The following is a 17,866-nucleotide window of genomic DNA, read 5'->3' on the forward strand; positions in this document are numbered from 1 at the left end:
TCCTTCCAGAATCTTTTCCCTTTCCTCTCCTTTGCCTCTACTTAATCCCTTCACTTGAGGTTACTTAGCATTTATATTCTAATTTACCTCATATATGCATATTTGAACATTGTGTCTCCTTTTAGAATGTAACTAATAATAATTGTAGATTTTGATTTGTTTTGTTTTATTTTTACTGAGGCAACTGGGGTTAAGTGACTTTCCCAGAGTCACACAGTTAGGAAGTGTTAAGTGTCTGAGTCTAGCTTTGAACTCAAGTCCTCCTGACTTCAGAGCTGGTGCTCTAACAACTGTGCCATCTACCTGCCCTATAATAATAGTTGTAGTAATAATCTTTATAATAGTAGGGACTATTTTTCTTTTTGTTCCTAAAGCTTAGCACAGTGACTGGCACATAGGAAACAATAGGTGCTTATTGATTTACTAAATGACTATCAATTTATTTATGAATTGTTAAACTTCTTTTTCTGAGATTTAGTTATTTGAATTCCCTATTTCATATTCTCTTATTCTGTTTATTTTACATTTTTGGAAATAGGTGTTTCATTATATTATCAATATTATTTTAATGATCAAAGTTATGACAATTTGTTATGTAGTTTTTTTTTTTTTTTCTTTTTTCCCTACAGAGGAGCACAAAGCTTTTAAGAGACATTCTTTTGTTCTGCTTCACATCTTCATCTTGATAAAGGATGAGGGAAGGCTTATTTAAGTTTAATAAGAGGGAATACTGAGTCAGAGTAGCTAAATGATTTGTCCATGGTAATTCATCAAGTTGACAATAGAGTTCACAGTTAAATAAAGGTTTCATTTCCTGAATCACTTTTCTTCACAATCTGTTCTGTCTTTCATGTAAAATGACAATGCTGGAGGAATTCTGGTTTTTTTTTTTTTTTTTTTTTTTGGTGAAAGGAACTAGAGGAGCTCAGCTGTCCCACACATATTATGGGAATGTTTTAAAATTCTACCAGAAGGAGCAGCAAAGAACACCCTAGAGAACCAGGACAGTACAAGAATGCTACTGGAAGCTTGCAAAGATTCTGAGTGGAGATAAAATAGGAAAGGTGGAAGGGTCAGCTACCTGGAAGCTCACAGCAGGAAAGAGGACTAGTGGAACTCTTCCTACATCACCCGGATGGGGTTCTTTCTCTTTATATTATTGTAGGGTTATAGGAGACACAAGCAAGCATTTATTGAGCATCTGCTAAGTACTTTACAAATATTATCTTATTTGAGCTTTACAATGACTCTGGGAGAAAGGTACTATTACTATCTCCATTTTATAGTTGAGGAAACTCATTTAAGTGACTCTTCTAGGGTCGCAGTTAGTAAATGACTGAAATTGGTTTTGCATTCAAATCTTCCTTATTTCAGATCCAGTGCTCTATCCAATGTATCTCTTAGCTTCCTTAACAATAACTAGTTTTAGATGTTTTAGATATAGTCTTTATATGTTCCTGTTTAATTCACTTTGCATCACATAAGTCTTCCTGTGCTTCTTTGAATTCCTCATATTCTTCATTTCTTATGGGGCAATAATATTCCATTACTTTCATGTGTCACCATTTGTTTATTTCCAAATTGCTGCTATGGATATTTTGGCATATATGGAAATGTTATTTCTCCCCTTGACCTTGTTAATCAAAGATTTCTGCATCAAAGGGAATAGACATTTACTTTTAAAATCATAATCTCAAATTGTTTCCCAGAATTATTGTAATTATTAATTAAAATTATTGAACTTAGGGGCAGCTAGATGGTGCAGTGGATAGAGCATCATCCCTGAAATTAGGAAGACCTGAGTTCAAATTTGGTCTCAGACTCTTCCTACCTGTATGACCCTGGGCAAGTCACTTAACCCCAATTGCCTCAGCAAAAAAGAAAAAAGAAAAAAAAAAGAATTATTGAACTTATTTACAGCTTCCTTGATGCAGTGTTAGTATGCCAGTTTCCTCAAGATCTCTCAGATATTGTCTAGCCCCATCCTTTGTTATCTTTGCAAATTTGTTGGCAATTTTGATTTGTATTGCTTTTTTTTCTTTAGCAATTTGATGTAATCTCTTACTAGGGTGTTAGTAGTTTGCTTTTTTTTTTTTTAAACTGCTTACCAATATTCTTTGATCACTTGTCAATTGGAAAATTGCTCTTGGCCTCATTTGCTATATGTCAATGTTAATATGCTTTTACCTTGACTATAATACCAATATTATGGATTAGAGACCACAAAATTGAGTGATGGAAGTGACTCCATTGCTATCTAATCCATTTCATACTTGAAGGGATTTCCACCATAATATGATGAGCAACTGGAACAAGGAGGGAGAATTCTTTATTGCTTGAGGCAATCCAGTCCACTTTGTCCATATTTATTAGTTTCCCCCAATGTCAAGTCTTAGTTGTCCTCTTTGCAACTTTTATTTATTACTGGTTTTGTTCTCTGAAGTAAAACAGAACAAATCTAATCCTTTCACCAAATGAAAGCTCTGCAAATACTTGGAAGACAGTTGTCCTGTCCCTCTGGGTCTGCCTTTCTCCAGCCTAATATCCCTAATTCTTTCATCTTACCCTCCTTGGACATAAACTTAAGACCTTTCACCATTTTGGTTTCCCTTTTCTGGCCACTCTCCAACTTATTAATGTCCTTTGAAACTTCCTAGAAATGAACATAATCCTGATGATAAGACCTGACTAGGACAGAGTATGGAGGGGCTATCATTTCCTTTTTTCCTGGAAGTTATATCTCACTTTAAAAATCTCATTAACTTTTCTGGTTGTCAGATTACACTGCTGAATCATATTAAGTCCACAATCCATTAAACCCCTGAAATCCTTTTCAAGCTTCTATTTAACTATATTGTCCTCATCCTGTTCTTGTGAAGTTGCTTTTATGAACCCAATTGTAAGACCTTACATTCATTTATATAAAATTTGATTTTACTAGATTTAGCTCAATGTTTAACCTGTCAAGATCTTTTTGGGACCTGGCTCCTTTATTCAATATGTTAATTAATCTCTGTCATCTGCAAATTTGATGAGCCTTATGCCTTCATCATCTATGCCTTTATTCAAGTCATGTTAAATAGCACAAGGCCAAATTTTTTTCTGATTCCTGGGGTATTCCTCTAGTAACTTCTTGCCAAAATGACATTGAAGCAAAGAATACATCAGTATTCTTTGAATACCAGTTCTGAAATCATCTAAATGCATTATTCTAGTCTACAAAATTCTATATTTCTCACCAATAGTATAAGATAATATATCAAATGTTTTGCAAATCTAAGTTAACTATATAGCATTTCTTTAAGTTACCAATTTAGTATCAGTCAAAAAAGGAAATAAATTAGTACTTTTCTTTTCTATATGTTTAGTTAGCAGCTCCGTAAAAATTCATTTTCTAATTTATTCAGGAATTGAAATAAAATTTCCTTGTCTGTGATTTTCAGGCCCTTCTTTAGTTTCCATAGTCTTTAGGAAATTATGGATATTTGATTCAATGATTTTCCCCCAATTCTCAGAGAACATTCCTTTCTTTTCCTATCTATATTGATTTAGTTAATGCAAAACCTTTTTCAACTTCATTTAATAAAAAAGTTATTTCTTTGTTTTTTAAAAAAAATATTCTCTGATCCTAGTTATGATTTTGAAATGCACCTTATTTTATTCTCTTCTGATTTTTGGTGGGAAAGGGTATGACTTTTTGTGATTAGTTCATTCTGATTTTATTGTGCCATGTGGTGTCAAATGTTGATCTAAATTCCCCCCCTAAATTGTTTTAGTTTTCTCAGCAGATCTTACCAAATGAGGGAGCTTTTTCTCAAATAGTTCATGTTCTTAGAATTATTTAAAACAGGGTTATTATATTTTATTGTGTCTGATTCTTGCTGATCTAGTTTGTTCTGTCTACCAAATTGTTATGATTATTGCGTTATAATATAATTTAAAGTCTAGAAACGCTATTCCATATCCATTTTACCTTTATGAACTTAATGCTAACTATGACTTCTGAACTCAGGGAATTAGACTCATCCTCTTTCTCAATATCCCTCTCAGGTTTACTATCTGCATGTCAATTGAATTCAGTGCCTAAAAAAGAGTTTTCTCACAGTCTTTGACTCTTTATACACACACATCTCCACACTCCTGGAGCCCTGGGGAAAATTACTTATAATTTAAGTTTGTATTATGTCTAGGATGTCCCCAAAATAGGGAATAAATAGGTTTTTATCAAACAATGTAGATAACATATAGATATATTTCCTCCATATAAAAAGATGCTTAAAACATACATGATCCATTTACATTGGTAGAAAAAAGAACAGTAGAAATAAAGTAACTACCATTATGCTCTCTGGGGGAGGTGATACTTAAAATATCAAGATGTGATACAAATTGACTTTATGCTTTTTAAACCATTCTCACTGACTTTATATTATGGCAATCCAGATCAGGGCTTGGGTCCATTGTCTTATTGTTATTATCCTTTATTCTTGAAAAGAACCAAAGTGAGATCACTGTTAGAGTCAAGTTAGTGAGTCTGACTGTGGCTAATGAGACTAATACAAGCTCAGAATGCTCTTCAGAGGTTGGATACAAATATGCACTTTGCATGTTTTTTTCTGAGCTAATCAAATTCTGTTTTGCTCATACAGCACAGTACCTTCTCTGATGAGAGCACGCCATGCTGAGGGGTCCTGTGCCATTGTCTTCGGTGTCATACAATCAATTCTAAAGTTCCTGAGAGTGTCCTATTGCTTTTTTTGGACCATCCTTTATCTGAGTGTTTGTTCTGTATATTTTGGCAAGCATGCATTTGGTATTTGAACAATGTGATCAGCCCAACAGTGTTGCACTTTCTGTGGGTATTTCATTGTCTGGTATCTTACCCTGCCAGGTGATCTTCAGAATTTTTCTAAGACAATTAAATTATAAGCGATTCAGTTTTTTGACATGTCACTGATATACTGTCCAGGCTTCACAAGCATACAACAATGAAGTCAGCAAATAGCTCTGTAGGCCTTCAGTTTCTTACTCAATCTAATGTCTTTCATCTTCTACATTTTTCTTTTGAGCCTCCCAAACATCAAACTAGCTTTGGCAATGCATGTATCAACTTCATTAGCAATGGGGACATCCTTGGAAAGTATACTACCAAAATAAGTGAACTTATACACAGCATTCAAAACTCTTCATTTGTTGTAACCGATGATGCCACATAGAGATGCTCTATTGATGCAGTACACATGTTTTCATGGGATTAATTATTTGGCCAAAATTAGTACAAACAATAGAGAATTAATCCATACTTTGTTGTATCTCACTTCGGAGGCTGCATTGAGTGCACAATCATCTGCAAATAAAAAATCATGTATCAATACTTTCTCCACTTCAGTTTTGGCTTGTAATCTTTTCAAGTTGAAGAATTTACCATTAGTATGGTACCTGACTTTGATACCATATTTGTCCTCATTGAAGATATGTAACAGCAAGGCTGAAAATAAACTAAAAAGCATGGGAGCAAGCACACAGCCTTGTTTCATTCCATTGGTGACTGAGAAAACTTAAGAGCATCTCTTCCAAGTAGTTGTAGGAGATATACATGTATTGAGGTTAGAAATGACTGAAGAACTCTGATTTCTTGGAGTGAGGTAGCTTATAAGACTGCTATGTCTTTTTTTCAAAAGTTTTTATAATGTTTAAAGCCTTATTATATACATGGACTTTTAGAACACCATTTACAATGAAATTTCCTGTTTACATTATGAGTTACCTTTTCTTTCTTTCTTTTTAAAAAAATTCAGTAGTACTTTAATTTTCCAGTTACATGTAAAAACTAAATTTACATCAACATTCATTTTTGTAAAATTTTGAGTTCCAATTTTTTTCTCCCTCTCTCTCTTACCTCTTCCCCCTACCCAATTAGCAAACAATCTCATATAGGTTAGACATGTATAGTCATTTTAAACATATTTCTATATTGGTTATGTTGTGAAAGAAGAATCAGAACAAAAGGGGGAAAAAGCATGAGAAAAGAAAAGGCAAACAAAAAAGGTGGAAAATCAAGTGCTTTGAGCGGCATTCAGACTCCCTATTCTGTCTGAATGGGGATGGCATTTTTTTTATCCCAAGTTTTTGGAATTGTTTTGGATCAGTGTAATAGAAGAACTAAGTCAGTCATATCATCATATAATCTTGTTCTTACTGTATACTGTATAGGATTATTGTTGTGAACTTTCTCCTTTCATTGAGAAATGAGAAAGAAAAAAACCTCTTTGCCATAAATAAGCATTGTCAAGTAAAATGAATCTATACCATGATCATGACCAAAAATGTATGTCTCTGGACATCTTTTTTCCATTATCTCTCTGTTAATAGATGAGTGTGGTCTCAGAGATTCTTCTAATAGCCCATTGGGCACCTTCCTTCTCTTAGAAATGCCAAAAAATTTCTATATGCCTACCAAAGTCATGACTAAGTAAAAAGTTCCTGCCACTAAAATTTATGAACTTCATTTCATTTGCTTTGCTGGTCCTCATCTGAATCCCCCAACCCCATCAACCTGAATCATATATAGCTCCTTAAAACTCTTTATAATATATTATCCAAACCAGACCAGTTGCTCCTGGAAAACTTATCCTGGTCCTCTAGAAAAATCTTTCTTTCTCTTCCAGTGTTGGTCAACTAGTAGTCAGTCATTAAGCATTTATTAAGCAACTACTACTATGAGGCAGCTACATGGTGAAGTGGATAGAGTACTTAGTCTAATGTCAGGAATACTTCCTGAGTTGAAGTTTGGCCTCAGACAATCAGCAGCTATCAAATCCTGGTTAAGTCACTTAACTCTGATTCCTTCACTTTTCTTATCTGTAAAATAAGCCAGAGAAGGAAATGACTAATTACTCTAGTATCTTTACTAAGAATATTTAAGTAGGATGGTGAAGAGTCAGACACAACCGGAATGACTGAATAAAAATGTGTCCAACTAATAAATGATCAAAGGATATGAACAATTTTCAGATGATGACATTAAAGCCATATGTAATCATATGAAACAATGCTCTAAATCGTTATTGATTAGAGAAATGCAAATTACAACAACTCTGAAGTACACCTCACACTTCTCAGCTCGGCTAAGATGACAAGAAAAGATAATGATAAATGTTAGAAGGGATGTGGGAAAACTGGGACACTATGCATTGTTGGTGAAATGATCCTACTATTCTGGAGAACAATTTGAATCTATGCCCAAAGGGCTATTAAACTGTGCATATCCTTTGACTCAGCAGTGCCACTACTAGGTCTGTATCCCAAAGAAGTCATAAAGGAAGGAAAAGGATCCACACTTGCAAAAATGTTTGAAGCACTTTTTGTGGTGGCAAAGAATTGCAAGACATGTAGATGCCCATCAATTAGGGAGTGGATCAATAAGTTGTAATGTATGAAGGTAATGGAATATAATTGTTCTATAAAAATAACGAACAAACTGATTTTAGAAAGGCTTGGAAATAGTTAACATGAACTAATGCTGAGCAAAACAAGCAGAACCAGGAATACATTGTACATAGTAACAGCAAGAATGTACGATGATCAACTATGAAAGACTTGGTTCTTTTCAGTGCTTCAGTGATCCAAAACAATATTCATAAACTTTGAACAGAAAATGCCATCTGCATCCAGAAAAAGAACTATGGAGATTGAATGTAAATCAATACATGCTATGTTCACTTCTATTTTATGCTTTTTTCTCTCCAATGGTTTTTCCTTTTTGTTCTGATTTTTCTCTTCCAACATGATTCATAAAGAAATATATATTAAAAATAAAATTAAAAAAATAATAGAGAGATATCAGTCAAGCATTTTGCAACTCATAAGGCACTATCTAAATTGAAAGAATAATAATACTATGTGCCAGGAACTACATTAAGAACTAGGGATACAAAGAATAGCACCAATTAGAAGAACAACATAAAACAGTCCTTGCCCTCCAGGAATTAAATAATCTAGTTAGGAGAAACAACATGCTAACTTCTATGTACAAAAAAACCATATGCTGAATAAAGAAGAAATAATAAAAGGGAAAACAATGAATTTAGAGGGATTAGAAAAGGGTTATTGGTAGAAGATGGGATTTTAACTGGGACTTGAAGGAAGCCAGGGAGGCCAGGAGGCAAAGATGAGAGGGAGAGCATTCCAGGAATGAGAGACAGTCTAAAATTGGCTAGAGCTGAGAGATCTTAGAGCTGCAAGGAGGCTGCTGGATTATAGTGTTTGTGGGGGAGTATAAAATGTAAGAAAACTGGAAAGTAGTCAGGGGATCTAGGTTATTTTTTCATAACCTAGATCCCCTGACTACTTTCCAGTAACACTGAGGTTTTGATGTTGGAAACAATAGAATTATGAGTAAATTTATTAAATAATTGAAGTAATAATGAATAATTGAGCAAATTGAAATTTATTGAATAAGGGAGTGAACATAGTCATCCTTTTGCCTTGGGAAAATGATTTGGGATCTAAATGGAGGATGGGCTGAAGTAGGAAGAATCGTGAAGCAAGTAGACCTACTAGAGCTAGTGCAATAGCTAGGTATGAGATGATGACGGTGTGCACCAGGGTGGGGGAAGTATTAGGAGAAAAAAGGAGGAAAACTTGAGATATTACAAAGGTAAAATCAATAGGCCTTGGAGAAATATTGCTAGGGAGGGTGAAAGATACTGAGGAATTGAGGCTGGCTCCTATGTTGTGAGCCTGGAGAATTGGGAGAATGGTGGTATTTTTGCCAGTAATAGGAAAATTTGGAAGTTGGTGAGAATTGTAGGGGAAAGGTAATGAGTTATATGTTGGGCATGTTGAATGTAAGATGTTTTTAGAGCATCCCATTTGAGATATCCAAAAAGCAGCTGGAGATGTGAGACTAAAGATCAGTAGAGATGTTAGACCTAAATCAAGTAGATTTAAGAATCCTGAGCCTACAGATGTTCATTGCTCACCATATCTACTTAATATTTTGCTCATACTGCTCTTCCACCTTCCCAACTGAACTATAGTCAGTAAAAGAACTGTAGTCATTAAAAAAAGAGCTGTTCTAGTCTGATGCTTCTCTAGCACTAGAATAAGTCCTAGGTGAAAGAGTGGGAAGCATTCTTTACCACGGTCCTAGGGAGACATGACTCATTATTGTTCTTAGTTCTTTCAAAGTGTTTTTTCTTTACAATGTTACTGTTCTTGTGTAAATTGTTTTCTTGGTTCTGTTAATTTCACTCTGAATCAGTTCATATTACCCAGGGTTCTCTGGATCCATTTATTCCATCATTTCTTGAGTCTGTTCCAACATTATATTTATATATTACAATTGATTTGGTTGTTTCCAAATTTCTTCAAGAGAATATATGGCATATCCTTAAATTTGTTTTCTTTTCTTTTCAATCCTTTAGTTCTCTCTTCATTATTATCCTTCTTTTTAACTCATTTCTTCTTCCTATCTTTGCATGTTTCCTTCTTGAATTTGATGTGTTTCTATACCAGCCTCTCTGTATGTGTGTATATACATATTCAACCCACCTTTGTTTAGTTCTGATAAGAATGATGTTCATTTAATATTTTCTATCCTATCCTTCCTCCATATTTGTATACTCTTCTTTTCATGCAACCCATTGTGAGAAATAGCAAGTTCTTACTTCCTCCTCTTTTATTTTTACACTATTGCATTCTTTTTTAATCCTCCTTTTTTTTTTTAAACTGTCAGTTCAAAATCAATTCACTATTAAAGACCTGAGGTTTTTTAAAAAAAAAATTTAACTCTCTCAATAGCTATGAAGACATTGAAATTCTAAAGGTTCCTTTCTTTCTTCCCTGTTATTAGAACAGTAAATAACAGTGGGTCATCATATAACTCCTTCCAGTTGGTTGAATGTATTTGAACATTTGGTTAAATGAATTTATCATTGTAGTGTTCTTTGTACCCTTTGTGTTGTAAAGTTTCTACTCAGTTCTGGTTTTTCATCAGAATGTCTTGAAAGTCCTCTGTTCCATTAAAGAACAATTTTCTCCCTTTTAGGATTACTCTTAACTCTTCCATATAAGTTATTCTTGGTTGTTAGCTTACCTCCTTTACCTTTTGGAATATTGTATTCCAACATCACCATTTATTTATGATAGAAGCTGTCATATCTTAGTGTGATCTGGTTATAGTACTTGGTACCTGCCTTTCTTCTTTCTAGATGCATGTAATAATTTTTCTTTTGAAATAAAAGTACTGAATTTTGACTTTGACATTCGAGAGTTTTCTTTTGTGGATTTCTTTTAGGAGATGATTGGTGGATTCTTTTTAATCTTCAGCTTCTCCGATTCTGCTAGATTTGATCAGCTTTTAATATCTGATTTTTTAAAAATATGGCATATCAACTTTTAAAAATAATGTTTTTCAGGAATTTCAGTGAGTCTCAACTGGCTCTTCTTGTCCTCTTTTTTCAGGTCAAATTTTTTAAAAAATAGCTTTTTCTTCCCTTCTACCCCAATCTTTTGGTCCTGGTTGGGCAGCCATCTCTTTGTATTGTCCATCCTAATATTGCTGCTTGACCTTTGATAATCAGGAAAAGAAACATATTGAGAAAGAAACATGTTGGTTGTGCTATCCCAAAAAGCATTAAAAAGAAGAAATGCTTCAGTGTTGAGCTAGAAGAACTATTCCTTCCCATCTCCCTCTCACTCCCTGATCTTTTTGGTTAACCAAAATGCATGAAGTATGTGATGGCCTGCTGTCTGCCCTCATGTGTGCTTCACGAAATTCAAACCCTGCTTTTTAATGTCCACTTTTTTCCTTTACATTGAAGGGTCTGCCAATGAACAAAATCCATCGCTTTTAAGAGGGCCTGCCAACCCCTTGTCAGCCTTGAACAGCGCACAGGGCACGGCTCAGGTAATCTGGGGTAGCCTTGTAAGGGTGAACAAGATGGCATTGGGGGGAAAGGGGTCCCACCCAAAGGAGCTACGTGGCAATTCCCAGGAGAGGCACATGGGACCTTAGAGGGGAGTACCTTGAATATCCTTATTAGGAAAGGAATGCACACATCATATCTACGTGTAGCTTCCTGTAGAGAATCATGTATCTACTATATGATTACGTATGAAGTAGTAACTAGAAACAAGCACCAAGATGATAAAAGGACCTGCAGTCTTTGTAATAAATGGAGTCTCACACCACCCTGGCTCTCATCCCTCATTACTTATGATCTCTGCCATTTCAGGTGGACAGGTAGTGCTGGTCACATAAGGCATGTACCACTCAGGAGTTAGAGCCGTGACCCTTAACAATTGCTTATGAAAAATGTTGTTACCCTCTATTGAATATTACAAAAATAAACACATTTGTCATATTATCTGTCATTATCAGACTATAAAAATCAATCTGGGGATTCTGATTGTTTCAGTGTTCAATTGTGGCGAGTTATTAGCCACAGTATGTTTTCTCTGAATATCTTTGACCTCTAATGCTTAATAACACTTTTCTGATTTTGTACAATGAGACATAGTCAAGAATTAAAAAGCTTATATTCCAATCATGTGTAGTGGATACCTGCTAGTCAGAAGTTTAAATATTTGCTCATAAGTTTGGATTTCATACCATGAATACCATTTAGGACAGAAGCATGGGTTTAATCTGAAGAAATTATCATTTGTAATCACTCAAAATATAAATTGGCATTTACTCACTTAGATGTTCCCTATGTTTTAGAAGAGGTTGAAAAAAAAGAGGCAGGCGAAATTCCTCCACTATTTATTTACAATGCTAGCAATGCCTATGACTTTTTATTTTAAATAGTTTTTATCGTGAGAAAATATTGAATCTGATAGGTGCATATGGTTTGAGAAAATTGCTAATAAAGAAATACCAAGTCTGTCTTCACAGTCATCATGAATACTTTCTAAATCCGAAGTAGATTTCTTTCCTCTAACAGCAAAGAGAACTGTGAGAGATATGACACTCCCATGCCTTGGTTCTTTAGCTGTTAGTTTTTGTTTATTTCTCTGCCATGCTGACATCCAACTCTGTTTGGTTGTGTCTCTTTTTACAGAGGCTGTTAGAATACCCTGAGAGAACAGGGGACGCTTTATGTGAAAAGCAGAGCTGTGAATGGATGCCAGTGAAGTTAAAATGGATGAAAAGTTTAATAAATGCCAATTCCACTTCACAATATGCCTTAGAGCCAGAAACATGGAAACTGATTACTTATACTGATTACTTATCAAGCAACTGATGATTTCTCTGTCTTTACTTTGGAGTTGGGGGTGGGGAGGTTGGGGGAGAGAATGTAGGGCAGAGAAATGAGAAAGTTGCTGGAGGATCTAAGCTGGCTGAACAATACACACTTGTGTGCTCTTGTGCAGGTGACTGGGCAAAATGGGAAATGGCTCTGTGAAACCCAAACAGTCCAAGATTCCAGATGGCCATGCGGGGAAGTTTTCCGGCACAACTGATTCCCTTAGGAACAAAGTGATAGAACTGGAAAGGGAGCTAAAGAAGAAGGATGAAGAGCTGCAGCAGAAGGAATATCATCTGAGAGACCTGCAAGAAAAGCTCTCAAAGCAGACTATTGCTCTTGCTGAGATCACTGAAGAACTCCAAAACAAGTGCATCCAGCTGAATAAGCTACAAGATGTGGTTAACATTCAGGGAGGAAACTCGCTTCTATTTTCTCCATGTAAAGTGTCTCTGCAGATTAACCGGAGGAGCTCTGGCTTGGTCTCGCTCCACAGCAGGAGAGGTGCCAAGGAAGGGGTATCTGCTGAACCAACCACCAAGACCTTTGCAGAATTTTCATTTGAGAAAGCAAGAGTCAGGAAGGACTCAAGGTAAGCATTTTGTGCTTCACAGTGGTATTTATCAAACCTCTTGATTCTCAATGCTGTATTTTGAAATATAGCATATAAAATTTTAAAAAAATAATGTTTTTTGGAATTTCAGTGATTCTTAATTGATCTCTTCTTGTCTCTTTTCCAGGTCAGATTTTAAAAAATAACTTTTTCTTTATTTGCCCCAATCTTTTGATTCTGGTGGGGCAGTCATCTTTCTTGTCCATCCTAATATTGCTGCTTGGGCACTGAATACTCAGGGACTCAGAAACATAAAATGTGAAAGGCATACCAAGAACCTAATGCTCAGCTCTCCTAACCAAGCTTATCCTCTAACTGACATGTGAGAATAGTCATTATGTTGTCAAGTTGGATAAGGCCATCTCTACCCCAGGATTTATAGGAAATCGCAGGGTAATATAATGCTGAAGAAAGAGAGAGGGGAGTTTCAGGTACTACTTTTAAAGTCCATTGAGTCCTTTACTCCTGTTGGTTTAGTGGTTAATCCTCTTTGACACAGCTTCTCATAGCCTTTAGCCATCATGACCTAAGCTTACTCTTAAATGTTTTATTCCAGTCTAATCATTTATTTCACAGAACTAATTCAGAAATTATCCATTTAATTGACCAGCATTTTATTAAATTCTATTTATGTGCCAGGCATTATGAGACATTGCAAGATACAAAGAAGAAGAAAAAGAAAGACTCCCTGTCCTCAAGGAGCTTACTTTCTGTAGATAAAAGATTTCTGTAAATATTGAATTGTATTTTCCCAGTTTACCATTAGGATTTTGTGCTCCTTTGTGTCATATAGCTGAGTTGCAATATAGTTATTTCTTTATTGAAAATCACTTCTAATTCACTTATGAACGTCTAAAGTTTAATGACATTTCATGGGAAACCTAAACCATGGGGATGATATGCCCATCAGATTTTAGGAAGTGTAAGCATCCTTTTTTCTCTTTTTAAACTCTTTATATTTTGAGATCTCCCTCACCCCCACCAAATCACCAAGTGTATCTTGAATATATAACACAAACACATAATAAAATATCTTTTTTGAAAAGTCTTGAAAACAGAAGAAAGACAATAAAGTTTAGGATCATAGATTTAGAGTTTAAAAGAACCTTAAAAGTCATATAGATCAACTTCATTATGTTACAGATGAGGAAACTGAGGCCAAGAAAGGTTAAGATACATTTCCAAGCTAACATAATTCAAGATAGAATTCAAGCTGAAGACATTTTTTCATGGAGCAGAATCAATCAATTAATTAATTATTATTTTTTAGCCTATATTGCTTTATGGGAAAGCAAAATCAGAGCAAAACTACAGGAGAGATAAAAAAAATAGAAAAAAGAAGTGAACATAGCATGTATTAATCCACATTCAGTCTCCTTAGTTATTTTTCTGGATGCAGATAGCATTTTGTGTCCAAAATCTATTGGGATTGCTTTGGATCACTGAACTACTGAGAACCAAGCCTTTCATAGTTGATCATCACATATTCTTGCTATTATTGTATACAATATATTCCTTGTTCTATTTGTTTTGTTCAGCATCAGTACATGTAAATCTTTTCAGGCCTTTCTTAAATCAAGCTGAGGACTATGTGACTGTAAAACCAGTATTCCTTTCAGATCATGCTACCTTGCAGTCACTTGCATTAATTATAAGTTAAAATCCACCCAAAGATAAATATTTTAATGAAAATACAGACATTAAACACTTTCATGTATACATATCTTATGACCAACAGTTGTAAGAAAGAAAAAGAAATTAAAGAAGAAAGAAAAACAACTAAAAAGTTATGATTCTACTTAAGCATCTTTGGAACAGTTTGGTCATTGAAGGTAGATTTAGTCCAAGCTTTGATTAATAGGTGTTTGGAAGGGGGATTTTGGGCATATAATACCATAGATTGTCTTGTTGTACAGGAGAAGTACAGTGAGTACTTTTAAAGAGTACTTGTTGTCCAGTGAATGGGAAGTATTGAAAAGCTATTGTGGATGTTTGACTTACCCTGTGAATATATAAGATCTGCACAGATCCAGCTGTCAGACCTGCTCTTTATATAAACAATTAATTTTCTGTTTTATCTAAATGTTAATTAGCAGACTTTAGCCCTGGTAGAGTGACATTATTAACCTCACACTTTTTTTAAAAGTGTCTGGCACATAGTAAGTGCTTAATAAATGCTTGTTGCCTATTGCCATGTTGTCTAGTGGTATACAGACCTATTAATCAGAGACATCTGGTACAAAACTACTGGGGCTGCCTTTCAATAGGAAAGCCTAAATTTGAAACCATTGTTTTGTATTTTTTTTTCATGAGAAGAAAAGACAAAACAAAAGACTTGCCTCTTAACTTCTTGTATCTACTCCTTTTTTTAGGAAGGACAATTATTTTCATTTATCACTCCCACCCCGGGGGAGCCGAATAGGTAAAAGTAGCAAATGCCAGTGAGTAATATGTTGAAATGAGATGGGAAAAGAGAGTATAGAATCCTGTGTCTCTGATGCCTGAAGCAACAATGCTGCATTATTGAGTGATTTAGCAATGACACATAAAAATATAGACAAAATTTTTCCTTTGTGAACAGGAATATTTCTATGGAAGAAGAAAATTATAATAGCTTACATTTTTAAAGTGAGTTAAGGTTATTCATTGTCTCATTTGATCTTTCTAATAATCCTGTGAGATAGATAGCACAGTTGTTCTTGTAACTACTTTATAGATGATAAAAGTGTATAAGAGATGAGCAGTAGGAAGGGGACAAGTTGTAAAAAGTTTTGAATGTTTTAAGTGTTCAAGATGATACAGAAAGTCTTTTTATTGACTAGCAAATATCTGAAGTGATTTTTAGCACTTTAAGTATCAGCTAGTCACAGTCTATTCTTGCCAGTGATGTAAATTGCAATTCCTCCACATTTTAGTAGAAACTTCATATGTAACAACTATCTAGTGATGAGCCTTTCCAGACTTAGTTAATTAGGCTGATCCATAAATAGTAGACAAACAGAAGTTGCTGGGCCTGTGCTCAATGTTTCTAACTTGGTAAAGTTATCTTGTATTGATTTTCTTATGGATCTTGTATGTGTCTCTCTGTGTGTGTGTTGTCTCTCTCCCATTAAAATAGGATTAGTTGGAAGCAGGAACTGTTTTTGATTTTTCTTTATATCCTCACTGCTTAGTTAGCACAATGTCTGGCACACAGCAAGAATTTCATAAATGTGTATTGATTATCTCTTTCATGGGGGCAAAGAAAATCAGCTTGACTATGCAGCAAAGATGAACATCACCATAGATAATCATGAACATCAGAGAATCATAAACATCATCATCAAAAATGAACACCATCCATATCCAGAATAGAAAACAATAAATATTTAAACAAGCTTTGCATTTGGCCTTCAGTGATAATATACTTTGCTCAGACCAGCTCAAATTTTATGAGAATTACAGAGTAGTATATATGATTAGGCGCATTCCTCCAATAATAGATACCATCAGAGTATGGGATGACATGGGAAGGCTGACTTTTTGATGGAAGGGACTCATTTTGCAAACTATTTTCTCTTGGCAAGATATCAATACAAAACACATAGTTCTGGAATTCACTGCTTTGAAAGTGGTTGGGTAGTATTTAGATTAGCATGAGTAAAGCAATACAATCTTCATGTCAGTATAATATCATTGAGCAAGGACCCATTCAGATCTGCCATCCCAGAAGTATTCTGTAGGAGTTCTAGCTAAAATGGATGGGGAACAAATACTTTTGGATTTCTGGAACTTGTCATATCTGTTTTATATAAAGAGAGCGAATTAATTGTTATTCTGCCATATATTCTGCCAATTTCCCCATAGCCCTCTTTCCTGGGCTCAGAGCTGTAATTAGCAATTGTTGTACATGGGGAAAATGCCACAGATGTTCCTAGGGCAAAGACAGATTCAGTTATATCAAAGATAGGGAATGATGATACCACAGAGAGAGACTTTGGACCTCAAGGCACAAAGTTTCATTGAGGAGAACCCCTTAGATATTACTCTATGGTGAGGAAGATGCAGAGGTTATCAAGAGATTGCTAATAAGGAGACCACCCAAGAGGGGGTAGTTAGGGTTGGGGCATAAGAGGTATAGCTTGTGTCTTGTATGACTGCAGGGGATGATTATTCTTTTGGTTAAATTTTATTTTTTTAATTGTGAATTTAATCTCCAAAAAATACAAACACAAGAATAAGAGGCTTGCAGAAGAAACGGTGAACTTCTGTTATATAATTGTTTTAAAATTAGTATATGTAGATGTATATATGCAGTACATGTGTATGCATAATTTCGTAATTTAGTAACAAAATTTCTCTGGATTCATAGCTGCCCTTTTTATGTGTATTTTTTAAAAAAGTATTTGATTGATGCTCTTTTATTCGCATTATCTATCACTATTCACTAATTTACCAGCCTCTTTCTTCCATCTGCAGTAATAAATATGTATAATTCAGCAAAACAAAACAACCTATTTGCCATATTTGAGAATATATAAATATATCTCCTTCTGCATCTCCAGTCCATTACCTTTCTGGTTAGAGGTGTGGGGGATAGATTTCATCATTAGTCTTTTTTTTTTTTTTTTTTTTTTGCTAAGGCAATTGGGTTAAATGATTTGCTCAGGGTCACACTGCTAGGAAGTGTTAAGTATCTGAGGTCAGATTTGAACTTAGGTCCCTCTGATTTCAGGGCTGCTACTCTATGCACTGCGCCATCTAGCTGCCCCATTAGTCTTCTGAAGTAATTATTCATTGCTTTGATCAGAGTTCTGAGATTTTTTGAAGTTATTTTTTTCCCATAGTCCCAAAGTAATGTAATTATACCACCAATATTACTATTTAGGCATATATCCCCAAAAACCAAAGATATAGGAAAAGATATAAAAATACTTATAGTGGCACTTTTCCTAGTATCGAATAACTGGAAACAAAATAGATGCCCATCAGTTGGAGAAAGGCTAAACAAATTGGAACA

The 17,866-nt window shown here is 34.8% G+C and overlaps 1 protein-coding gene across 1 annotated transcript in view; it reads left to right on the forward strand.

Moving 5' to 3' along the window:
- PRKG2 (protein kinase cGMP-dependent 2) overlaps nucleotides 1-17,866 on the forward strand; it is a 117,603-nt gene that overhangs the window by 6,426 nt on the left and 93,311 nt on the right. The window contains exons 2-3 of the mRNA XM_051965846.1: nucleotides 10,827-10,912; nucleotides 12,382-12,846. Of these exons, the coding sequence (XP_051821806.1) occupies nucleotides 12,395-12,846 (452 nt within the window). The 5' untranslated portion in view covers nucleotides 10,827-10,912; nucleotides 12,382-12,394. The remainder of the gene's footprint in view (nucleotides 1-10,826; nucleotides 10,913-12,381; nucleotides 12,847-17,866) is intronic.

The sequence above is a fragment of the Antechinus flavipes genome, chromosome 6, assembly GCF_016432865.1.
Source record: "Antechinus flavipes isolate AdamAnt ecotype Samford, QLD, Australia chromosome 6, AdamAnt_v2, whole genome shotgun sequence".
In the NCBI taxonomy this organism is placed as follows: domain Eukaryota; kingdom Metazoa; phylum Chordata; class Mammalia; order Dasyuromorphia; family Dasyuridae; genus Antechinus; species Antechinus flavipes.